This window comes from Strongyloides ratti, assembly GCF_001040885.1.
Source record: "Strongyloides ratti genome assembly S_ratti_ED321, chromosome : 1".
Taxonomy (NCBI): domain Eukaryota; kingdom Metazoa; phylum Nematoda; class Chromadorea; order Rhabditida; family Strongyloididae; genus Strongyloides; species Strongyloides ratti.
Genome location: NC_037307.1, coordinates 2674749 through 2700004, shown reverse-complemented (window position 1 = coordinate 2700004; position 25256 = coordinate 2674749). Strand labels below are relative to the sequence as shown.

General features: G+C 23.2%; 13 protein-coding genes across 13 annotated transcripts; 7 read left to right on the top strand and 6 right to left on the bottom strand.

Annotated features, from left to right (window-relative positions):
- Positions 1 to 1351: 1351 nt before the first annotated feature.
- SRAE_1000085400 (Hypothetical protein) lies at positions 1352 to 1708 on the bottom strand (the record flags this gene model as incomplete). The annotated part of the gene is made up of 2 exons (XM_024647738.1): positions 1352 to 1531; positions 1589 to 1708. 2 exons carry the CDS (start codon positions 1706 to 1708, stop codon positions 1352 to 1354), a joined length of 300 nt encoding a protein of 99 aa, XP_024501786.1.
- Positions 1709 to 2028: 320 nt separating this feature from the next.
- SRAE_1000085300 (28S ribosomal protein S12, mitochondrial) lies at positions 2029 to 2622 on the top strand (the record flags this gene model as incomplete). The annotated part of the gene is made up of 3 exons (XM_024647737.1): positions 2029 to 2187; positions 2245 to 2344; positions 2393 to 2622. The coding sequence occupies 3 exons, from the start codon at positions 2029 to 2031 to the stop codon at positions 2620 to 2622; spliced, it is 489 nt and encodes a 162-aa protein (XP_024501785.1).
- A 42-nt stretch (positions 2623 to 2664) lies between these two features.
- On the bottom strand, positions 2665 to 3713 carry SRAE_1000085200 (Hypothetical protein; the record flags this gene model as incomplete). Its single annotated transcript, XM_024647736.1, has 3 exons — positions 2665 to 3003; positions 3047 to 3330; positions 3374 to 3713. The coding sequence occupies 3 exons, from the start codon at positions 3711 to 3713 to the stop codon at positions 2665 to 2667; spliced, it is 963 nt and encodes a 320-aa protein (XP_024501784.1).
- Positions 3714 to 4261: 548 nt separating this feature from the next.
- SRAE_1000085100 (Hypothetical protein) lies at positions 4262 to 4672 on the bottom strand (the record flags this gene model as incomplete). The annotated part of the gene is made up of 1 exon (XM_024647735.1): positions 4262 to 4672. The coding sequence occupies one exon, from the start codon at positions 4670 to 4672 to the stop codon at positions 4262 to 4264; it is 411 nt and encodes a 136-aa protein (XP_024501783.1).
- Positions 4673 to 6297: 1625 nt separating this feature from the next.
- On the bottom strand, positions 6298 to 7398 carry SRAE_1000085000 (Alpha-methylacyl-CoA racemase; the record flags this gene model as incomplete). The annotated part of the gene is made up of 2 exons (XM_024647734.1): positions 6298 to 7218; positions 7279 to 7398. The coding sequence occupies 2 exons, from the start codon at positions 7396 to 7398 to the stop codon at positions 6298 to 6300; spliced, it is 1041 nt and encodes a 346-aa protein (XP_024501782.1).
- A 908-nt stretch (positions 7399 to 8306) lies between these two features.
- Positions 8307 to 9661, top strand: SRAE_1000084900 (S-adenosylmethionine synthase; the record flags this gene model as incomplete). The annotated part of the gene is made up of 3 exons (XM_024647733.1): positions 8307 to 8370; positions 8414 to 8539; positions 8586 to 9661. The coding sequence occupies 3 exons, from the start codon at positions 8307 to 8309 to the stop codon at positions 9659 to 9661; spliced, it is 1266 nt and encodes a 421-aa protein (XP_024501781.1).
- A 286-nt stretch (positions 9662 to 9947) lies between these two features.
- SRAE_1000084800 (Protein angel) lies at positions 9948 to 12184 on the top strand (the record flags this gene model as incomplete). The annotated part of the gene is made up of 2 exons (XM_024647732.1): positions 9948 to 10696; positions 10828 to 12184. 2 exons carry the CDS (start codon positions 9948 to 9950, stop codon positions 12182 to 12184), a joined length of 2106 nt encoding a protein of 701 aa, XP_024501780.1.
- Positions 12185 to 13036: 852 nt separating this feature from the next.
- On the top strand, positions 13037 to 14444 carry SRAE_1000084700 (Hypothetical protein; the record flags this gene model as incomplete). Its single annotated transcript, XM_024647731.1, has 2 exons — positions 13037 to 13197; positions 13244 to 14444. The coding sequence occupies 2 exons, from the start codon at positions 13037 to 13039 to the stop codon at positions 14442 to 14444; spliced, it is 1362 nt and encodes a 453-aa protein (XP_024501779.1).
- Positions 14445 to 15009: 565 nt separating this feature from the next.
- Positions 15010 to 17363, top strand: SRAE_1000084600 (Bloom syndrome protein; the record flags this gene model as incomplete). The annotated part of the gene is made up of 3 exons (XM_024647729.1): positions 15010 to 15186; positions 15228 to 16303; positions 16409 to 17363. The coding sequence occupies 3 exons, from the start codon at positions 15010 to 15012 to the stop codon at positions 17361 to 17363; spliced, it is 2208 nt and encodes a 735-aa protein (XP_024501778.1).
- Positions 17364 to 17540: 177 nt separating this feature from the next.
- On the bottom strand, positions 17541 to 18063 carry SRAE_1000084500 (Netrin domain and Proteinase inhibitor I35, tissue inhibitor of metalloproteinase family and Tissue inhibitor of metalloproteinases-like, OB-fold domain-containing protein; the record flags this gene model as incomplete). Its single annotated transcript, XM_024647728.1, has 2 exons — positions 17541 to 17911; positions 17958 to 18063. 2 exons carry the CDS (start codon positions 18061 to 18063, stop codon positions 17541 to 17543), a joined length of 477 nt encoding a protein of 158 aa, XP_024501777.1.
- Positions 18064 to 18986: 923 nt separating this feature from the next.
- On the top strand, positions 18987 to 19898 carry SRAE_1000084400 (Band 7 protein family and Stomatin family-containing protein; the record flags this gene model as incomplete). The annotated part of the gene is made up of 2 exons (XM_024647727.1): positions 18987 to 19014; positions 19060 to 19898. The coding sequence occupies 2 exons, from the start codon at positions 18987 to 18989 to the stop codon at positions 19896 to 19898; spliced, it is 867 nt and encodes a 288-aa protein (XP_024501776.1).
- A 441-nt stretch (positions 19899 to 20339) lies between these two features.
- SRAE_1000084300 (Netrin domain and Proteinase inhibitor I35, tissue inhibitor of metalloproteinase family and Tissue inhibitor of metalloproteinases-like, OB-fold domain-containing protein) lies at positions 20340 to 20882 on the top strand (the record flags this gene model as incomplete). The annotated part of the gene is made up of 2 exons (XM_024647726.1): positions 20340 to 20451; positions 20494 to 20882. 2 exons carry the CDS (start codon positions 20340 to 20342, stop codon positions 20880 to 20882), a joined length of 501 nt encoding a protein of 166 aa, XP_024501775.1.
- Positions 20883 to 21000: 118 nt separating this feature from the next.
- Positions 21001 to 24503, bottom strand: SRAE_1000084200 (Atrial natriuretic peptide receptor 1; the record flags this gene model as incomplete). The annotated part of the gene is made up of 6 exons (XM_024647725.1): positions 21001 to 21200; positions 21260 to 21533; positions 21589 to 22017; positions 22067 to 23098; positions 23150 to 24239; positions 24289 to 24503. 6 exons carry the CDS (start codon positions 24501 to 24503, stop codon positions 21001 to 21003), a joined length of 3240 nt encoding a protein of 1079 aa, XP_024501774.1.
- Between the last annotated feature and the right edge of the window lie 753 nt (positions 24504 to 25256).

The following is a 25256-nucleotide window of genomic DNA, read 5'->3' as shown; positions in this document are numbered from 1 at the left end:
CCTATTTGATAAAAAAGTATAAACACTAACTAAATGAGGTAAAAATTACTCAGCTGAAAAGTTTTTTTTTTTTTTTTTTTGAATTTTAGAAATATAATTATCTCATTAATCTACTTGTTAAAACCACCTTTGTTAAAAAAAATGTAGTTGCAAAAAACATTATCCATATTTATTAATATAAAATATAATTATATAAAATTTTTTAATTCATTTAAGTTTTATTTTAATAAAAATAACTTCATATATTTAAGTACATAAAATTTATACAAAAAGAACTGAATCATATTATTTTAACCATTATAAATTGCTTTTGAAAATTTTAATTATATATTTAGAAAATCAAATTTAGATGAAAAGATATATGATAAAATTAAAATTTGCTACATTATTCTCAAGAGATAGATGTCTTGAATTTTATCAGAATACGCCTATAAAATTTCACATTTTGCAATATTAAAAATGTAAAAATACAAATTTGTTAAATTTATACTTTTTACATATAATATTTAATATTGATACGATGATTATAATATATTTCATCATTTGAATATATTAAAAATGGCAAAAAAAAATGGTTTATAAAAAAAAAAAAAAAATTTTTCATCCAAAAAAATAATTGAAATGTATAATAAAAAGTATAGTGCCCTTTCTCAATACTATTAATGTTCTAATTTTATGAAAATTAAAATAGCTTTCACTTTTTAAATATCATTTTTAATGACCTTTTTAAGTTTTAAAAGAATATAACTTTTTAATTTAATATAATGAACTAAAATGTTAAAATTAGAAGCTAAAAAATATAAATATTATATATTACTATAAAATATGTTTTATTTACTATTGAATGACAATTAATAAAATGTATATGTAAACTACATTTAATGAATAAAATATTTCTAAATGCAAATATGAAAATTAGCACATTTTTAATCAGGCATAAATTTTTAGGATAAAAAGCATTGTTTATCATAAAAAGTGTTTTTTTTTACCATATATTCTTTTAATTTTATAAGTAGATACTATGTATCTTTAGATATTTAGTTGTTATCCAAAATTATATTTTTGTTTATAATACAAAAGTGACGAATAATTTTTAAAAGTCAAATATAAGGTAAATAAATTTGAAGATAATGGAATTTTTAATATATTCAAAATATATAACGACTAATAACTCTATGACAAGTGTTTGTGAACTGAAATAATACATCTAATTAAGTATCAAAAAATTGTTTGTATTCATATTCATTAATAACAAATATATTTTTGTCTTTGTATACAAATAAAAATTAAATAAAAAAAGATTGTATTTAAAAAAATATTAAATAAAGATAATTAATTTTTAATAATATAATTATATAATATTTTCTTCCTCCTCACTACTACTTTGATCGGTAAAATTTTTTTTATTTGCAAGTTTCATATAACGATACATCTCATCAAAATCTTTTTCTATCATTTTTAAACCATCTTTGTTATCTTTCTTCTTATGTTTAAATCTTCCAATCCATGTTCCTTCTTCAACAAGAGTTATCTAAAATAAGTAGTATAAATTTTTTTAATTAAATTATAAAAAAAACATTTAATTTACCGTCTTTCCCGTATAAAAATCATTAAAATGACGAATAAAAAGGCAAAATAAGACACAAACAAAAACTATTATTATTAAATTAAAATCATAACCAGACTTTACAGCTTCTGAAGTTACCATTTTACTTTTTGAAACTAATTAATTTAATTCATATTTAATAAATTAATTAAATTGAAAGAATTGACTAATTTTGACATATTTATTTAATGATCAAATACAACCTTTTACTTTTAAATTCTTTGAATGATATATTTTTGTTTACATTTCAAACTTTGTCATTTATTACTTTTTTTTTTCTGTGATAAAAATAAACTTAACAAATATTAAGATTTTATTGTGATCTTACAACGACAATCTCAAAAGGCTATAAATGAAAAAGAGACGCGGTCAAACAAAGAATATGTTTTGAACAATTTGAATCTCTACATAAATAATAGATAATGTTTTCAAATTTATGTTCAAGTCTAAAATATTTGACGAGAAATATTTCTTTGTTATCTCCAACTACTTTAAATAATACTTTAAAATGTACATCATTAACATCTATTGTTAGAAATTTTCAAACGTCATCACCTCTAATGAGGAATAACTTTTTACAGGTAATTTAATAGTTTTATTTTTTTCAACATATGAAAATAAATATTGACGTATTTTAGCAATTATATGTTCGTAATGGTCCACCCAAAAGGAAAACTCGTTCAAAAGATAAACATGCGATTAGTGGACACAATTATTTTAAAGGAATAGTTCTTAAAAGTAAGTCTTTAGACTTTTACACCTTTATAATTTTTCACTAAATTTAAGCTGTTATTCGCCATCCAAAAAAACCAAATTCAGGAAACAGGAAGTGTGCAATTGTTAGATTATCTACAGGAAATGAAGTTTGTGCATATATTCCTGGTATTGGGCACAATTTACAAGAACATTCACAGGTATTAGTTCGTGGTGGAAGAAGAAGAGATTTAATTTCCGTCAAAGCTAATATTATTAGGGGAAAATTAGATTGTGCTGCAGTAAAATCATCTAAAAAATAGTTGTTTTCATAGTTTTTTTATTATTAAAAAATAAATAATATTTTAAAGAGTGACGTAAGGATTAAAACGAAGTCTTTTATAATTATGACGTTTTGGACATGGGCAATAACCTCCATCGATTCCCGATAAACCTTCACTACCTATACTACCTTCTTCACCATTTTTACCTGGTTTTCCTGGTTCACCAATTGGACCTCTTGGTCCCATTGATCCAGTAAGACCAGGATTTCCATCATCTCCACTGTCTCCTTCTTCTCCTTGTGGACCTGGTTGTCCTGTTTCTCCTTTGATTCCTTTTAATCCAATACCAGCAATTCCATCTTCACCAGATGCTCCAGGTGGTCCTTGCATACCTGGCTGTCCTACTGGTCCTGGTGGTCCCTAAAAAGTTTAGATTATCAAGATTTATTATTTATTAACTTACTGGTTCTCCTGGTTTACCAGGTGGTGAATTTCTTCCTGGTAAACTTGAAGATCCCATTGGTCCACGCATTCCACGATGTCCAGTTCTTCCAGGTGGTCCTTGTGGACCTGGCATACCAGGAGGACATGTAAAACATTTGTCAAATTGTTGTATTTCTTTTCTTACATCTTTGGCATCAACACCTGGTAATCCAGGTATTCCATCAAATCCTTGGGGACCATTTTCTCCTGGTACACCTGGAATACCTGGTTCACCCTTAGGGCAATTGTTTACAGTATTGCAAACTAAATTTGTAATAAAAAAAATTAAGTTAAAATAAAAACTTACCACATTCTGGTTTTTCAATAGGTATTTCTTTAGGTTCTTCATTAACGTTTGGTGGTAAATAACTATCTCTATCATTAACAGGATAATGAATGTTATATTGTTCATATCCGGCATATGAATTATAATATGGAATATTTACATCAATATATTTTGGTGGTGTACTTTGCTGAATGTTTCTATCGTAATTTGTATAAATTTGCCTCTTCCTTCTGATAACATCATTTTGAAGATTATTAAATTGTTTTATATTATTAAGTTGTGACCAAATTTCTATTGTTTCACTTTTCCATAAAATTATACTGGTATCAAAGTCATTCCATATATTGTCAACTTCATTCATTATGCTCCAATAGGTAGAAGATATATATGCTAATGAACATATTAAAAATAGTGTTACTATAATAAATATCTTTGAAGACATTATGTACTTTTTAACATATTAAAATATTATCTTAAAATATTTAAATTTAAGTCTTTTAAGAATTAGGTTATCTTTAATTTTAATCTAGTATACTTTTAATAAAAGTTCTTATTTATTTTAATGTTATAAGATGTTAAAGTGCATTACACTTATTTAAATGTCAATGATCTAATTAATATTTTAAATTAATAATAGAAAAATTAGAAAAAATCAATTTATTTAAGATGTTCAATTATCCTCAAAATAAAACACTTATTTTATTTATAAATTTGATTGAAAAATTAAAAAAAAATGTTATTTTTAATCATTTAAAAAAAAAAATTATTAAACATTGTTCATTTTAACAGCTCATTCATTATTTTTGTATGAAAAAAATGTGGAGATCATTATGGAGTTGTCTCATACGTTGTATAAAGATAATGTTAAATGTATAGAATTTGTTCCTCATCACACCTCATCAAATGACTTTATAATATGTTTGCCCAAGCATAAGGATTTCTTGTTGGTCTGAAACTAAACCAATTTCCTTGATTATATTCTCTTTTTTGGTAAGCAGGATTTACCTGCCATGAATATGGATTTCTTCCTCTTTTTCCATAAATCTGATTATATTTCCATGAATAAGGAACTTTTGCATTTTTCTCATTAACTTGTACAAATGGTGGAATATCTAAATATGATACTGGTTCAAAGAAATATCTTCCTTGATTAGTATCACGTTTCAAAATTTTACTCCAAGCATATGGATTACGTGATCTTTTTTCAATAACATTATAATCATCATCAAATTGTATATGATTATATAAAGCATCATTAGAAGGGTTATCTAGATATTGTTGATGATCTTTACTTAATGTTTTTTCACCAGATCCAGCCATTATTGTTGTAATACAGATGTTAAAAAACAATAAATGAAATCCAATAAGTAGGAGAAAAAAACGACGATTATGAAAAATAGAAAATGGCAACATTTTAATCTGAAATGTGTAAAAATGAGAAATAAAATGTCTCACTAAACAATTAAATATACAAAATTTGATAAAAAAAATTATTTAACAAAGTGCAACTTTTTACAATTTTAAATTATTAATTCATCTACATTTTATTAACAACTTTCTTAATATTATGTTATTTAAAGTAAAAAAAAAAGTAATAACTTGGTCTTTAAAAGGTTTTAAATTGGTTAGTTCTTCAATAATTTCTAATAAAAATAAAATAATTCAAGAAATTATTGGTACTTATATTATGTAAAAATATAAATATTTCCGATATATGATTCAAAGAATATTAAATAATATATAGTTACTAAAAATAAATCTTTTTTTCATGTTTCATTTATTGGAATAATAAATCGTTGAAATCTTTTATATTAAAAGAAACATCATTAACAAATTATTATTATTAATATTAGTAGCATACAAGATTCGTAAATAACTTGTGAAAATATATAAAATTAACATTTCCTTAAATAAAATTATTCTTATTAAAAAAAACAACAGTTATAAAAAATTCATGTATAAATATTTTTACAAATTAAGTATGATTAAAACTAATACTATTAAATATGAAACTGTCTGTAAAATAGATAAAAATGATCCTATAAATATTCTTTTCTTTATAGTTCATTTTAATAAATATTTTGAGCTATATTTTTATAAAGTGGTAACCAAAATTGGCACATCATTGTTATAGCACGCCTATTCAAATTTTATATCATGTATTTTTATTTTAAATACTTAACAATCTCAAGAGAATATAAAATGAAAGTTTATATAATATAACTTTTTTTTATTTGAAACAATAAAAAAAAAACATTGAAATATTACTATAATCAAAAGTTGTCTAAAAATGACAAAAAAAAATAGAATTGGTTAGTAAACATTTCGCCTACAACTAATATTCATGAAGACTGAAAACCATAAATTTTCTTCTAATCATACGGATAATATAGCTTTATTGTTTTTTTTTTTGTTTTTTTCTCAATTTTAGAAAGTATAATATACTCTATTTATATATTAACATCATATTTAATCCAAGAAATATGAATTAATATATCTATTTTATGATACCAATTTAAGGTTATAAAAAATTATAAAAGCATATAATGTTCTTTAAATATACCATATTTATAAAATATTTTTTAATATAAAAATAAATTTAGTATTATAAAAAAATTTAATACTTTTCAATGAATTAAATAAACTTTATATTTTTTTAGTAAAATTAAAAAAATTAAATTTTTTTTACAAACTAAAAATTATTTACTTTTCATTTTTTCTTTTTCTTAAAAGAAATATAACCAATTTCATTTATTACTCAAAAATGTTATTTACCACCAATGATAGCGTTAATTTGAAATGTAGATTTAATAAAAAATTTTAATTTTAAGTTACTTTTGGCAAGCTATAATCAAAAAATCATATAATTAGATGGGGAATTTTAATTTGTACATAAATTTAAAAATAAAAAAAAATAAAATAATTTTTATGAAACATAACATTTATTAAAGTTTGCCTTTTTTTAAATTTTTTAAATTTTCTTTATAATATATTCTTGGTGAAGGAAAAGCTCGTGATTTACCATTTATATCTTTATAAAATGTTTTACGTTCTTTGTGTAAAGGATGGTCTTTAACTTCATCTAATGATAATACTGGAGTAACACAAGCATCCTTATTCTCAAAAATATTACTCCATTCATCTCGAGTTTTTGATAAAAATATATTTTCTAAAATATTACCAACCTCTTTAGGATTTTCAATAACATCATTTAATGAAAAATGTGAAAGGTTTAAAGTTTTAAATAATATTTCATTAAACTTTGGCTCAAGTGCCCCTACTGCTATGTATTTGTCATCTTGTGTTTTATATGTACGATATAATGGAAATTTTCCATTAAAAACAGAATACTCTTGCCCCCAAAACTCTTCATTTTCATTGGTAGCTGATAAGAATGTTGACAAATATGAAATACCATCAGTCATGGAAACATCAATCACACATCCTTTTCCAGTTTTTTCACGATTAAACAATGCCCCCGCAATAGCAAATGCTGCTGAAAGGGAACCACCTCCAAAGTCTCCTAATAAATTTGCTGGTGTCCAAAATGGTTTCCTACCATATCCATTTATAATTGGTAACATTCCAGACATAGCAACATAATTTATATCATGACCAGGAACTTTGCTCCATTTTCCAAATTGTCCATATCCGGTAATTCGAGCAATAATTAATTTATCATTTTCTTTCATCATTTCTATTGGGTTTAAACCAATATTTTCCATTACTTCGGGACGAAAAGGATCCAAGATTATATCACTTTCAATACATAATTTTTTTAATTTATCAAAATCTTCTTTAAAATCTAATGACATTACTTTTTTGTTTACTAAAAAAGGATTTTCAGCCATCCTTACTTGACCTTTCTAATTAATTAAAGATAAAAAAAAATATAATATATTATATATGCCAAAATAAAAACATACTTTTTCAATGTAAACAACATCAGCCCCATAATCAGCAAGAATTTGACCGCAAAAGGGAACTGGAGCAAGACCTGGTAGTTCTAAAACTTTAACGCCCGAAAACAACTTTACACCATTCATAATAATATTTTCATACAAATGGTATAAAGTGTATGTAAATAGTGATATGTTAAGGCAATGTAAATCATAAAAATATATGAAAAATAATTAGGAACAATCAGATGTTTGATTAAAACATTAATCAATTAGTTATCTGTTCTCTTTTACTAATAAGATAAAATTATTCTATTATTATTAGAATCAAAGATTAATATCATAATTATAACTTGGAAAATATATTGTTCGTGTTTTTGTATATTTAATTATGTAAATAAATGATAAACATCATTCATTAAATATATAAAAAAAAATGACATATTATAAAATAATTAACTTTGTTATTTGAAGGACAGACATATTTTTTAAATGTATATTAATAATTGACTACATCAAATAAAATCACTTTTTAAAATATGAATATTATAATTTTTGTTTTTTTTTTATATTTTTTATTCAATATTTGTTTGTTTAGTTTTTTTTATGTATTAATAAGTTTCAAATTAATGATATTATTTAATTTTCTAGTAATTATTAAAATATAAATTTTGTTTACACAAAAAGTTTTATTTATTTTTGAAGCATTCTTCCAAAAAAATAAATATTAATAAGAAAAAAAAGAGAAAAATAGGTGATTAATAATTTGTTAACTTTAAAAATTACTTAAATTCACTTTTTATATTAAATGATAAAAAAGTTTTCGTGGTGAAAGTGAAGTATGTAATGCTAATATGAGGTACTCTTTATTCCAATTAAAGTTAGGAATATTTGATATATTAATTTGCATTAAAAAATTTTTTATCTTTTATTCAAAAACCGTTTAATAATAGGTTAATTAAAGGGAAAAAAATTATTTTAATAATTTAATATATTATAGAATTTACGCAGTTGTTCTTTGTTTTGCGGAGTTCTCAACATAAAAAATTTTCAAAATGGTTACAGATGCTAAAAGATTAAAGATGTCCAATGAAACTAATAATAAAGCTGGAAATAAAGGTAAATTATTATAATTTATGGAAAAAAATAATACTTTTCTTAGAATACAAATTTTTGTTCACTTCTGAATCTGTTTCTGAGGGCCATCCAGATAAGATGTGTGATTTAATTTCTGATGCTGTTTTGGATGCACATCTTGCCCAGGATCCTAATGCTAAGGTCGCTTGTGGTAACTAATTTTAATCATTAATTTTTTATATAGAAAATTATTTTAGAAACTGTTACAAAAACTGGTATGGTTTTATTGGCAGGTGAAATAACTTCTACGGCTATTGTTGATTATCAAACTGTCGTCCGTAATGTTATTAAAGATATTGGTTTTGATGATTCTTCAAAAGGTTTTGATTATAAGACATGTAATTTACTTGTTGCATTAGAGCAACAAGCACCAGAAATTGCTCAGGGTGTTCATGTTAATCGTTCTGAAGAAGATGTTGGTGCCGGTGATCAAGGATTAATGTTTGGGTATGCAACTGATGAGACTGAAGAAGCTATGCCATTATCATTATTGCTAGCTCATAAATTGGTGGCATATCTTCATAAACTTCGAAGAGAAGGTTTATTACCATGGGCACGTCCAGATTCAAAATCTCAAGTAACTGTTGAGTATGAATTTGAAAATGGTGCATGTATTCCTGTTCGTGTTCATACCATTGTTTTATCATGTCAACATGATCCAGAAATTGATCTTGATTTTTTGAGATCTGAAATTACCGAAAAAGTAATTAAACATGTTATTCCACCAAAATTAATGGATGACAATACAATTTTATATCTCAATCCATGTGGTAGCTTTGCTATTGGTGGACCACAATCTGATGCAGGATTAACAGGGAGAAAAATTATTGTTGATACTTATGGTGGTTGGGGTGCTCATGGAGGTGGTGCATTCTCTGGAAAAGATCCAACTAAGGTTGATCGTTCTGCAGCATATGGTGCCCGTTGGGTAGCTAAATCTCTTGTTAAAGCTGGTGTTTGCCGTCGTTGCCTTGTTCAAGTTTCTTATGCTATAGGAATTGCTCATCCTTTATCTATTACCGTTATGGATTATGGAACTTCTCCATTAAATGAGTCAGAACTTTTAACAATTGTCAATGATAATTTTGATCTTAGACCAGGAATGATTATTAAAACACTTGGATTGAAAAGACCAATTTACAAAGCAACTGCTGCAAATGGACATTTTGGACATATCTCATTCCCATGGGAAGAAGTTAAAGAACTAACTATACGTGATGAATTTCTCAAAAAACTTAATGCAGTTAAAAATTCCAAAACTTCCGATGCCTAAGTCTTTATATTCTAACAGCTTAATAATAATGAATTTATTTTGATGGTCATTTTATTTTTTTATTTGTTTTAATACTTTTTTTTTTTATGCATGGTTGTAATAGGTTTTTTTTTTTTAATATCATATCTCAGTTGAGCATATTCATAATACTTTTGTTTATATATTGTTACAAATAATATATATATATCTTTTTTTACTGATTTATATTATTATATTTAATATGGTTGTTTGCCTTAGTATTTATAATATGAATTGAGTGACAACTTATATATTAGTATTTAGAATTATGGGGAAAAATTCTAATAGAAGGAGAAACAAATCACGTAGTAGGAGACTTTCTTTTACTGAAGATACTAAAGACTATGGAAAAAGGCAATCTCATTATGATCCTTTATGTTGCAAAACAGATAAATGTTCAGGAAATGTTAAAAAAAAATACAAGAGTTATAAAAGAGATGTTAAGAGTAATCGTGATTATCGGTATCAAGATATTTCTAATAAAAGAAAATATTCTAATAGTAATTATTTTGAAAGTCCAGTTAAAAAAGAAAGGCGATCTAAATTTGACGATTTTTATAATAAAAATAATTTAAAAAAAACAAAATCACAAAGAAGTTGTTCTCGATTGGTTTTATCAAGATCAATATCTCCTGTATCAAATTTAAGTAGAGCTGTTATAGATACTAAAATTCCATTTATTCCAATTGTACAATTAGACAAAAAATGGAAAAGTGAATGTGGTAATAGAACAACTGTCTATAGCTTAAGTGATTTTCAAGCAGATTTTAGTCGTACAAGTGATGTTGATCCTAACATTATAGATGGTTACGAATATGAAAGAATACATTTTGAAAATTATCTTAGAAGAATAAATAATTTTAAAATTGATAATTCAAAAGAAAATTTTTGTAAAAGAAGCAATAACCGATCATCACCACCATCATCAACGTGTAGAGATAGACAAGATAGTTTACCAGAAGTAAATGACGATGTACCAAACTCTTCATATAATAGGTTTTTACCCAGCTCTAAGGGGTAAGTGATGTCAATTTAAAAAAAAAATTAATAATTAAAGTTTTTCTATAATATTATATTAATTTATAATAAATTCCAAAAACATTTCTTGGAATAAATATTCTTTAAACGTTTTTTATTTTTTCTTTTAGATTATTAGAAAATTCTAGAATGAAACAAGTAAGCAATGTAGTAGCAAGAAGCTATAGATATGAAAGGTGTCAAGCTAGTACTCCTGTAACATATAAACGTACATTAGAATATAAAGATGAAAAACGTTCATCTTTTATCAATAATTCAATAAATGATATTGCTTATGATCCTATTACAAAAAATACTCTTACTAAAAATTTAATGTTCAGATCATTTGAAGATGTTAATAGTCCTGTGGATGTTCATAGCTCATGTATTTTTTCACTCAAATCATATAATATATTATCACAAGCAGCAGCTATGAATCATCCTGAAATGTATACTCATTTAAAAATTATAAAAGATAATGGTCAAGTTGAGATGGATAGTTTGTTGTTGGAAGATAATAGGTATAAAAAACTATTATCTGAATTGACAACATATACATCTGACATCTTGTGTTTACAAGAATGTGATCAAATATTTTATGATAATATGCTTAAATCAGAAATGGAAAAAAATGGTTTTAAAGGAGAGTTTCTTTTAAAAAGTTCTCCTGATTCTCAAGATGGTTGCGCAACATTTTATTCAGATAAATTTAAACTTGTAAATAAAAAAGACGTTCGTTTTTTGGAATTTATTGCTGGTCATGAAGTTAAACCACAAATTGCACAAATTTTAGAATTTGAATTAAATTCAGACAATGATAAATTACCAGAAGATAAAACACGTCTGTTTGTTGCTAATACACATATTCTTTATAACCCAAAACGTGGGGATATAAAATTATCTCAGGTAGCATGTTTATTAGCAAATTTACAAGATATGATTAATCAATGTAAAAATCCATATGCTTATATAATGTGTGGTGATTTTAATATGCAACCATATTCAAGAATGTATAATTTTATTGTTGATGGAAAATGTGATCACTTTTTTGACCGTGCCACATTCTCTGGACAAATATCTTCAAAAACAGTTGTGACATCAAGAGTTCATAATAAACTAATTAGAGGAAGTTTATTTGATCATTCTTGTAGATTAGTTAATAAAGAGGCTGGAGACTACTATGGTCCATATACTCATCGACTTTCATTTGCATCAGTATATAAACATTATACTGGAAAACAAAAAAAGCCCGAAATCTCAACGTATCATACTTGTGATGCTTCGAATCCCGACTATATATTTTATGGGGTTTCATTAAGAGAAGTTGACAAAAGTGTTGTTTATATTGATGAAACTTCCAAACTATCTCTTATCAAAAGATTATCATTACCTAGTGATTCTGAGATTGCCCAAAATTTAGGACCAATGCCTAATTCATTCACGGGTTCTGATCATTTACCGTTATTAGCTCAATTCCAATTAAGATAAAGTACATTTTTATAGCATTTTTTATATTTTGTTTATTGGTAAATGTTACTATTAAAGTAGAATCTAGTATTATATTAAGAAAAATATGAACCAATTAATATTAAAAAATCGTATAATAACAAATTTTTTATTGTATAGTCCGTCAACAAATAAGAAATATATAATATATCTTTCTGAATATCGAACTATTTCTAATAAAAAGATACTTGTTATGTATAATCAAATTAATATTTTTTTCTCAATTATTTAATGATACAAATCAAAGTATATTTGTTTATACATTTTTTTAATTTTTGCAAACATTATTTAATTAGTGACAATCATAAATTTTTGTTAAAAATCATGTGTCTCTTTTTAAATTCTACAATTGTTTTCAGGAAAAAAAAATGAAGTAATTTAATTATATGAAAATAATTAAATAAACTGACACATTTATAGAAAAAAAATATTTTAAAACTTGTCTGTCAATATGTACTATAATTTATATCATATGAAGAATGATGAAATCATTTTACAATAACATTATTTTTCTAATTTTATTAAAATAAATTTTAACTTTGGTAAATTTTTATGGGGATTAGTTAATTTTAAATAATTAATTATTTTATTGCTTCTTAAAATTTTTAAACGCCAAGTTTTTTTAAGAATGTTACTAATAAAAATAAATTAATAATTATCAATAAAAGTTAATATTAAAATTTTTGAAATATAAAAATTTTACATTTCTACATTATTTATTAAATCTTAAAATTATATAAATTCAAAAAATGTATTGTTTTTAAATTGAATACAATAAAAATCATATGTGATATTTATATTTATTAATTTGTGTTATATTTTTTATCATTTGAAATGGAACAAAAAGTAGGAATTGAAGAATTAATTATGATGCTTGCTCCTGATGCAGCTAATGAAAAATGTTTAAGAGAAAAAAAAAAAGAAAAGGTTAACCAAATTAAAGATACTAAGGAGAAAAAAAAAGAAGATGATTATGATTATATTTTTATTAATGAGTAAGATTATTAAATTCAAAATTTTTTTTAAAATAATAGTTTATAGTGAAGAATCTGTAAAACCTGGTGTATTAGATGAAGGAAATAGAAATAAGGTTATTATAAATTCAATTAAAAAAAGTAAAATGATTAACAAAAACGAAGTAATGAAAGTTGGAGAAAGAGATTATTTCGATTTAGAGAGAAAGGATAATACAAAAGGTAAAAATGAAGTAAATAAAATGAGGACAATGTTAATAAAAGATAATACACATGAATCAAAGCTATATCAAAACTTAGATGCAATTGATATAAACATTACAGAAAAAGGTATTAATAATGAAAATATTATAGAAAAAACAAAAAAAGATCAAATTTTTGACATTAATGACAAGAATGAAAGCATTAAAACTAAAACTAAACATATTGAAGATATACTTGAAGAAAAAGACAAGATTGATGGTGACAATAATAAAAATAAGAAAAAAGTTGTTGATGATGAAAAAGTATGTATAGCGGAGAAAACACAAAAAATTGAAATAACAAAAGATAATTACAACACTTCTGCTAAAAGGATAAAAAATTTAAAAATTGAGGATATTAAAAAAAAACAAATTAGTGATAAAAAAGAAGATGATGAAAAAAAAATTAATAAAACTAAAACAAAATGTCTTGACAAAGAGATAGTAAAAGATGTTAAAGTAGTTGAAAAAACATCAAAACAAAAAGAAACTAAAAAAGATAAAAAACGTAAAGTAAATTGTAATGTCCCACTAGCAACCAAAACAGAAAATTCAGTTCTAAAGAAAATACAAACTAATGTAAAAAATGATACTAATATAAATAAACAAGAGCCCTCTAAAAAATTATCTGAAACTAATAAAGTAAAAACAATCCTTGTAGAAACTACAAAGAAAAAAGAGCGTACAAATGAGGTGAATGAAACTAAAAAAAAAGTTAGTGATAAGAAAGATAAAAGCAGTATTATTTTTAAAAGGAATAAAGAAAAAAGTAGAGAATTTCTTCGCCGAAAAAGTAAATCTAATTTTGAAATTACATGTTTAAATGTACAGAGACAAAAAAAAAGTACAAATCCAAAAAACACCTGTTCAACTGTAGAAAACATCAAAATTTCCATTGAAACAAAAACAATTAATAACGAAGACAAAAACAAATTAGATAACACAATAAAGCTTACCATGTCAACACCTAATATTCTTCCTGTTAAGAGTACTAAACCCAAAACATCTACAATCAAAAAAACCTAACAAGACCAATATCTTTTTATTGTTTGATAACTTTAAAATAACGTTATCCAAATTGGAAAAAAATTTATTGCGAAACAGATTCATTTTATCAAAATTGTAATCACAGTTTTTAAAAATTTTTTATAAAATAATATAAAATTGCATTTAATTCTAAAATAGTTTTAAATTCATACTACAAACAATTTTTACTTATAAATTTAATAAATTTTTTATTAAGAAAAAATCATTTAACTAACTACTTTGAGTAAATTAATGACATGATCTTTTTTGAAACATTTACACTCAAAAGAAGAAAAGATTAACATACATAGTAGTTTTTTTTTTTTTCGTACATAATATATGTCATTATTTATTTTTGATATTTAATCTTATCATAGTTTAAAACTATAATGTTGAATAACAAAATTTAAATATAATATTCATATAATTAAATAGTAATTTCAAAATATCTTAGCATATATATTAACTTAAGACTATTTAAAAACTCCTCTAATTTAAATTTTTTTTTATTTTCTATCACTTTATTAAAATTTTACTTTTTTTTAGTTAAAATTTAATTAAAAATATGTCCACGTTAAAAGAAATTTTTGATAGTACGAAACCTAAATCTACAGTAAAATATGAAAAATTTAACTTTGTTAATGTTCCTTCTGGATATAGAATGCCAGAGATGCATAGATTATTTGAGAAAAAAACTACATCATCTTCTAAGGATACAAAAAAAAACATGGAGGATAATTATGTAAGTTTTCATATAAACTTTTTTTTTGCATTCTTGTTTAGAGTTCCCAAATTGATAAAACGTCACACGGTAAAAATGATACTCAAAATATTTTTATCAATGGACAAAAAGATGTTTTTTCTCAAGTTTCTAATATTCAAAATTTTGAAGATGACAATTACGATGACTTCTATGATGACAACTGGGTCAATGAAACAAATAAAGCTAATGAACAAAATATCTGTAATACCAATTTAAATATTGCTAATTCTAATAAATTTAAAAGAAATTATTGTATTAATGGTTCAATAGATAATAATAATGATATTTCAAATAATAATACTATGAATGATGATACCATTAATCATATGAATGGTGATTTCAGTTATAATATTTTTGAACAATATGAAGATGATTTATATAATCAAGAAAATGTCTTTTTAAAAAGTAGTGCTGGTGAATTTAATGACACAAAAGATTTGTTATTGTATGATAAAATTAAAGAAATTTATGAAACTTTAAACAAAGTTTTTGGTCACAATTCTTTTATACATGAACAAAAAGAAGCTATAGTGGCAACTTTACTTGGTCATGATGTATTTTTATTAATGCCAAATGGTTCTGGGAAATCTTTATGTTATCAATTAACATCTATTATTGATTGTGGAATTACTGTTGTTGTTGCACCCACAAAAACATTCATTGAAAATGAAATATCAAAATTAACTCAATTAAATATACAAGTTTATGATTTAATAAGTCATTTTACAAAGACTAAATTTAGAAATATTTATAATGAAATTACATCAAAGAATAGTAATATTAAACTTTTATATGTTACTCCTGAAATAATTAATGGATCAGAGGAATTTCAAAAGTTATTATCATATATGCACAGAGAAGGAATACTTTCAAGATTTGTTATTAAAGAAGCTCATTATATAACAGAACTTAGTAGTACGTTCCGTCCTAATTTCTCTGGATTAAGTTATTTAAGAAGAAATTTTAAAAATCCAGTAATTCCAATTATGGCTTTGTCTAGTGGAGCAACACCTAAAGCTATTATGAGGACAAAAATTTTGCTGTCAATGCAATGTCCAAAGACATTTATTTCTACATTTGATCGTCCAAATTTGATGTATGATATAGTTCATAAGGATTTAAAATCACAAGATACTTTATTAAGAAAACTTAAAAAAACATACCCTTCACAATCTGGAATTTTTTATTGTTTTTCTTGTAGAGATTGTGAAAAAGTTCATGAAATTCTTAAGAAATATGATATATCATCAGTTGTGTATCATTCCAAGATGACTGCTATGGAAAGGGCTAAGGCAAAACATGAATGGATGTCAAATGAAGTTCAAGTTATTTGTAGACCAATGTTTTCAGATAGAAGTATGATCAAATCTGATGTGAGATTTATAGTTCATTTTTGTATGCCAAATAGTATTGAAAATTACTATGAAGAAAGTGGTCATGCTGGAAGAGATGGGCTTCCATCATATTGTGCTATTCTTTACAAATATTCAGATTCATTAAAACATAAACGTGTTATTGAAAATAGTAGCAGTAACATTTTTTCATCATTTTTAATGTCAAAATATAGAAGTGAAATTCAACATGCTAAGGTTAATCAAATTTTGGCTTATTGTGAAACCATTTCAGAATGTCGGAGGAAAATGTTAGTTGAATATTTTGGTGAAATGTATGATTATAATAATTGTTTAAAAAATTCTAAAACAACTTGTAATAATTGTGAATTAGCCAATAATCCAGTACCTCTCTATAAATTGTTTGATTTAACTATTGAAGCTGTACGTATACTGAATACAGCATTAGTTGTTCCATTAACAGTAAAACAAATGGCTGAATGTTATAGAGGTCGTTTAAATAAAAATTCAAGTCTATTTATGGATTTACAATCAACAGACATTTTTGGAAGAGGTGCATCGTTATCAGAAACTGATGCTACTAGATTTATTATCAAATTAATTACAAATGGATATTTAAGAGAAAATTTAAAAACAATAGAGGGTGAAAATTACTCAAATGTGGCAGGGTATTTATCTGTGACATCAAGAGGTGAAAAATTTTTAGCTTCTGTAGTGAAACCAAGAATCTTTTTTTATATTTCAATTGAAACAAGAAAAAGAAGATATTCTAGAAATTTAACTTTAACTTCTCATAATGATTAACTTAAAAAAGTTTTTTAAATTTAATTCATTTGTAAAATACATTATAATTTTATCTATTATCTATTAAATATATTTTAAAATAATAATCATAAATTGTAAAAAGTTTATTTTATTTTTTTTTATAAACTTTATTTGATAATTTTATATTTTATTATAAAATTGAAACCACTCTAACATTCATTCACAATTGTAACTATTTCCCCTTAATTTTTTTTTTATTTCTTCAGATATTTGATACCATTCTGGTGGGTAAATGAAACGTGGACTTTTTTCTGGTGACATTTGATCACATAATCTTATTCTATTAACATCTCCTGTATAATATCCTGCAAGTAAATATTCTTTTCCAACAACAAGATCAGGAATTCCACATAATATATCATTTTTTGGTGTAAAAATTAATGGCTCAATTTCAGTTTCATTATCAGAAATTTTAAAAATTTCTTTATGTAAAGTAACATACATAAAATTACCAACTATTTGTGGACCTTCTACATTTCCATCAACAGGTAATATATCATACTTTCCAAGAACAGTTAAATGTGATACTTTAAAAGATTTAACAAATAAAATATAAATATTCAATAAACTTACCCCAATCACTGCTACAGATGATGTCTTGAATAGATTTCAATCGACATGAACAACCATTTAATGTATTTATAAATAATACAGAATATATTATTACTAAAAATATCATTTTAAAAAAAAAAGTTATGAAGAAAAGAAAGTAAATTTTGAAATATATTATACATTAAACTTCTACTCCTTCATATTTTGTTTAAAAATTTTATTGTTCAAATAAAACGATTCAGTAAGTGATGATACCTATATAATAAAGTTAATTATTTACAACTTTATTATTACAAAAATATTTATATTAAAGTTTGATTAAATGTAGTAAAAAAGCATTTTTTACTATAATTATATCATGATTATATTTACTAAATTTTACTTTTTTTTATAAATTTTAATTCAACCACGTAAATGATGCAATTAGGTATATTTGTTTTTTAAAAAATAAAACTTAACAAAGAAAATATTTTAAAAAAATATGTTTATAAAACGTAGTTTGGTGTAAATTTAAAGTATCATTTTTACCTTATACATTTAAAAAATTGTAACCATCAAAATGACTATAAGTATTTTATATTGATACATACATTTAAATGATCATATGATCATCAATATAATTTAATGATATCATAAGTAAAAAAGTAAAATAATTTTGAAAACCAAAAGAAGACTTTTGACAAGAGATAATAAATTAGATTTCATTTTAAGATATGAATATATATTTATTATGATTTGAATGGAAATCAAATATATAAAAAATATATGTAAATTGATGAAATAATCATTAAAGTTTGTACTTTAATGCTTATTTTAATTAGAATTTTAAAATTAAACGTTTTACCTTTTTTTTGTGAGAGATATTTTATTTCAAAGTATTGGGTGGAATAAATAATAACAGTAATTTTATCTTTTGGTATGATTCATCTATTTGATAATTTCTTTTTATTTATCAGTTACATATATATAAAAATTTATTTCACATCATATTTTTATCATTAAAATCTATATTTTATATATTTTCTTTATAAATTTTATATATTTTTTACAATGAATGATGAAGAAAATAATGACAATCGTAGGTTATAATTAAAAAAAATATGATATAAAAAAAAATATTAAGGTGAATATGAATATAATCCTGGTTTATGTGCACAAATATTAATAATTTTAACAACATTTATCATTATTATAACATCCCCAATTACAATATTTTTTTGTATTAAAATTGTTAAAGAATATGAACGTGCTGTTATATTTAGACTTGGTCGTTTATTACCTGGAAATGCTAAAGGACCAGGATTATTTTATATTAATCCATTTATTGATAAAATAGTTATAAAAGATATGCGTGTATTTTCTTTTACTGTCCCACCACAAGAGATACTTTCTAAAGATTCTGTCACTGTATTTGTTGATGCTGTAGTATATTTTAAAGTAAATAATGCCATTAAAGCAACAATTAATGTACAAGATTGTGACTCTTCTACAAAATTACTTGCACAAACAATTTTAAGAAATATTACAGGAACAAGAACATTAGCTGAATTATTATCATACAAAGAAAATATATCACATCAATTACAAGAAATGTTAGATGAAGCAACAGAACTTTGGGGTATAGAGGTACAAAGAGTTGAATTAAAAGATGTTTGTATTCCAAAAACTTTACAAAGAGCTATGGCAGCTGAGGGTGAAGCTATCAGGGAGGCTAAAGCTAAAGTTATTGCCGCTAACGGAGAAAAAGAAGCATCAAAAGCATTAAAAGAGGCAGCTGATATTATTTCAACAAACTCAAATGCAATTCAATTAAGATACCTTCAAACTTTAAGTCATATTGGACAAGAAAATAATACAACTATTGTTTTTCCATTTCCTATAGAATTTATGAATAATATAACAAATACCATAACTGGAATAACATCAAAATCTCCAACTAATAATAGTAATTTACTTTTATAAAAATTTTAAAATAATAATTTTTATGACTAATCATTAAAACCAAAATAATCTCTATAGTATTTGTAATATTTTGTTAAACACAATTCAAACAGTTAATATATATTTATAGATTAATTTATAATTCAAAGATAAAAATTTAAAATAAAAAAAAGAAAACGATTGTTATTTTATTTGAATATATATTTTTAGAAAAAAAAAATATATCTTGACAACTAATTGTTAAAAATTTGTTGGTAAATATATTACTAGGGAAAATGTAAATAATGATGTAATATTTTTCTATTGCTGTAAAAATTCAAATGAATATATTTTAAAACAAATAATCAACGACCTTGTCATTATTATAATACAAACATTTCATTTTGCAATATATTTATATATATATGTGAATAAATTATTTATAAATAAAGAAAAAATTATCTAAACTTATTATTTTACAAAATGTTTTTTTCTATCATATCTTTTATTTTATTTTCATCATTATTTATATTTAATGAATCATGTAAATGTGCCCCAAGAAAACCTAGTATTATTTTTTGTAACAATGATTGGAGTTAGTTTTTATCTTTTAATTAATATAATTTTTTCTTTCTAGCTTCTTATGTAAAAATCATTGGAAAGTATAAAGTTGAAAATTATGAAGATAATTCAAGTAATGTTTTAATGTTTGGGACAAATATTTTATATCATACTGAGAATAATGAAGTTTTTAAAAAACCAGAAAATTTAACTACATTACCTAATGTTATTTTTACTCCACAATCTGGAGCAACCTGTGGAATTATGGGATTAGAAGTTGGAAAAGAATATTTACTTTCAGGAAGTTATAACAAGGGAATTCTTCAAATAAATTCATGTAATCAAATGTATGCTGAAGGTTCATCTGATTATGGAGCAACACCACAAGAATGGAGTAATGTGCCAACAATACAAAAAACAATGCTTAAAAATGGCAGTTATAACAATTGTACTAATGTTGAGTAAACTTTTATTAAAAACTTATTCATTTTATTAAATTTTAAATTATTGAAATAAAATTTTTTAAAATTGATTTATATTTTATATGTATTTTATATTTCATGAAAATATTTTTAAAAAAAAATTATTTAACATTACTTTTATAAATATTATACATAGTATTATTAAGAATAGTAGAATTTTCTTCAATTTTACCAATTAACCAAAATGTTGACATTACACCTTTTCCTTTTATTATAACTTCTCCTCTTGGTTCTGTTATAAAACCACCAATTTTTTCAACTAATATTTTATGTGCACTCTCAGACATATGAATATGATTAGCTGTTATATATAAAAAAAAAGAAGATAAATAAAATAAAAAGATAAATAATATAACATACGTTTACTATTACTTTCCATTCTACTTGCGGTATTTACAGTATCTCCAAATAAACAATATCTAGGCATAGCTAAACCAACAACTCCTGCAACACATGGCCCTGAGTTAATTCCAATACGAATTTGTATCTTTTCATCTGGCAAAAATTCAATCTTAAAACCATCCAAACATTTAATTAGTTCAAGGCTTAAATTAGCAATTTCTTTAGAATGTAAATAACCATTTCTAGTTGGAAGCCCAGAAACACAAAGGTAGCCGTCACCGATTGTTTCAACCTAAAACAGTTTACGGTAATAATAAAAAAAAAATGCCGAAAAAGGAGCGGCATACCTTGTAAACATCATGTTGATTAATAATTGAATCAAATACAGTGTAAAGATTATTTAATAAATTAACTACCTGCAGTGGTGTACATTTACTTGCTAATATTGTAAATGCCACAACATCACAAAAAAATATTGTTACAGAGTCAAATAATTCTGGTTGTACTATTTGTCCACTTTTTAATTTTTCAGAAACTTGTGGTGGTAACATTCTAGATAATAATAAATCTGCTTTCTTTTTTTCTTCAACAACCTCTTTTGTTCTTTCATTTATTTCATCTTCTAATTTTGTTGTATAATTTTCTAACATTGAAAATAGATGATCCATTAAATTTTTAGCCTTTCCAGGATTCATTTCTTTAATTAAACTTTTAATTTTATCAATTGATGGTCTTTCATCTATATTTTCACTCCACATATCATTTATTAATAATATCTAAATATTAAACCTATAATTATTACAGTATCTTTTTGTATATTCTTACCAAAGCAGGTGGCACATTTTCTAATATAGGTTCTATTTTAGGACGTATTATTTTCTTTTTTTTTATTAAATAAATTATTTTATCAACTCCTCCTTCAATATCTGAATTATCATATGCACCTTTATGATTTAATACCTCAACCATTATAATTGATAAAGAATATATATCTGTTGATGAATTAGGAATTTTTAATTCATTTCGTATAATTTCTGGTGGTGCCCATACTAAATCTTCATCATCAATTTTATCTATTTTTCTTATAAATGATAAACCATAATCAGCTATTTTAACTTGCCATCTTTCATCAATTAAACAATTTAATGATGATAAATATCCATGTGCACCTATAAAACTATGATGAATATATTGTAATCCATTAATAATATCCATAATAACAGAATAACTAAAAAAACCATCAACTTTTATTCCATGTCCCTCATTACAAAATACATTTTTTAAATTTCCTCTATGACAATATTTATAAAAACACATTGGATTTGGGGAATCAACAGAATATCCTATAAATTTACATAAATTTTCATGATCAACAATTCTAAGCATTCTTAAATGTTTTATATCATTTTTAGTTAATTCATATAATGTATTAAAATTACAACAAACAACAACATCCTCTTTATATGTATAAAGTTTATATTTTCCTTTTTTATAATCAAAATTAATATGATGTTGTGGTACTTGACTAGTAGAGTTAATTGATCTTTTTGATTCATTATTTTTTTCTAAATTTATATCATATTCCTCAAGTTTTAAATATGGTACTTTCCATAATTCATCTTGTTTTTTTTCTTCATTTTTTTTAACAAAAATTGATGAGATTACAAAACCAATGATTACACATGCCAAAATAACTGCACCAAGTATTATGAAACCAAAAGCTACAGGATTTGTAGTTATAAATGATTTAGAACATAAATTATTTTGATATCCACATATAGGTATATTTAATGGTTGAAAACCATCTCTATTTTTCCATATTGTTGTTGTTGCATCATCATATGTAAATGATAAATTCTATAAATTAAAAAAAAAAAGTTTTATAAATTTTAATATTAATAAATTTACTGATTTATTACTACTACATAAAGCATATATCCATGTTGTAATATTTTCACCATTCTCTGTATATGTACTAAATGAAAATTCAGAACTTCTTTGATAATTATCATTTATTGTAAATTTTCCTGTTAAACCATCATATGTTCCTATAGAATATTTTGTTATAATTGATGAATTTTTAGCTAATTGATTAATAATTTTTATATCACCATTAATTGTAATAATTTTGCCTAATGAAAGATAAAAAACTAAAGCAGCATCATGAAGATATCCTGCATACCTTCCACCACGATTATATCCCTCACATTCAGTTGTACAATTAAAAGGAGGTTCTTTCATCATCTCATTTGATATATCTCTAAAATGATTATGTTCATTAGAGTATCCGCCTCTCATTGAGAATTGAAAATGAAACATATATTTAGCCATTTGTAATGCATCATTATCTCTACCATCTTGAAGTATATCACTATCAAGAAATATATTAATATTTTCACCATTAATATAATAATCCATATCAGCATCAACATTGATAAAAACATACTCTGGATTATTCATTTTATTATCATAAAAATTTAATAATAATTTTCTTAATGTAACATAATCATTTATACATAAAATTATAATTCTAGATTTTCCTTTTATATAATAAGAAAGTAAATCAAACATTGAAGTTTCATTACTTTGTAATTCTTTAACTAATATTAAATTTAAATTTTGATAATCATTTTCAATAATTTTTAAAAAACTTTCTGAAAAATATTCACATGATTCTAAAGCATCTATTGTTGATTGAAAAATAAAACTAATTGTTGTCCAGTTAAATGTTTTTAAAATTTCTGCCAATGAACGAGCAAAATCAATGTAATTTGGTGATACTTGAACAACATTTTCTGTTTCAGAAGCAACCATTTTAAATACTGACCATATATATATTGGAACATTATAGTATGCACCAATATTAGTAACAACATCAACTGATTCAGTACATGATACACCTAAAATTGTATTAATTCTATCATTATCTGAATCTACATATTCAAAAGTATTTCCTGCTACCAATGGAATATTACATTCTGGATAGTCCCACCTAAGTCTAAATTATTTTACTATTCTTTTTTTTTGTCTAAAATTATATAACATACATAAAATTAATACTTTTTAGGATTGGCATAATATTTATAGCATGATCTAGAGCTTTCATTATTCCATAAGCAGTGGATTGATAAATTTGCCACTCTCTATATTTTTGTATTTTTTTAGAAAAAAATGCACCAACTCTAATGACATTATTATTAGTTTCATTAACTTGACTATTAACAAAATGAAAAATAATAAATACAATAAAAAATTTCATCATATAAAATATTTTGATCACTCTCTTCTAACATTAAAATTCTTTTTATAATATTTTTTTAATAAAAGAAATCTTATAAAAAATTAATAAACTTTTTGATTAACCTTTATAAAGTTTTCTTGAAGTTTTTTTTTATTTTATAAATTAAATATTATTATTATTATAAAATAATTTTACAACTTTTTTTTAATCAATAAAATATATATTAAATTTCTATAGATTTCTTTTATTCTTTATTTAAAATTTTGAAAATTATTATTTTAACTTTTTTAATTATAATATTCTAAAAGTTCATTTCATAATTTTATAAATATTAAAAAATATTTTAAATATAAATATATTTGTATGGCTTTATATTTCTTCTTAATGTTTTAAAAAACAATTTATTATTAACCTTAATATATTGTTACAGTAAATTTTATCCTAATGTTAGCTGTTTTATACATCAGCTATAGTAAATGACATTTTTTTTGTTGTTTCCGCCTCTCACTTTCTTTTTTTTTATTATATGACATTTTATATAGTTATTAACTTTTTGTTTATGTTTATATATATTTATTTTTTATTATTATAATATGATTTTTTTTAAATGATAATTATAAAGAAATTACTTATTTTATAATATATATTTATTATTTATGTTTAACATTTAAAAATATGATTATTTTATGTTAAAAAAATTTAATATTATCATTAAATTTATAATGTACTTTTATGTAAATGAAAAACTAAAATATTTATAAAAATATTTATTTA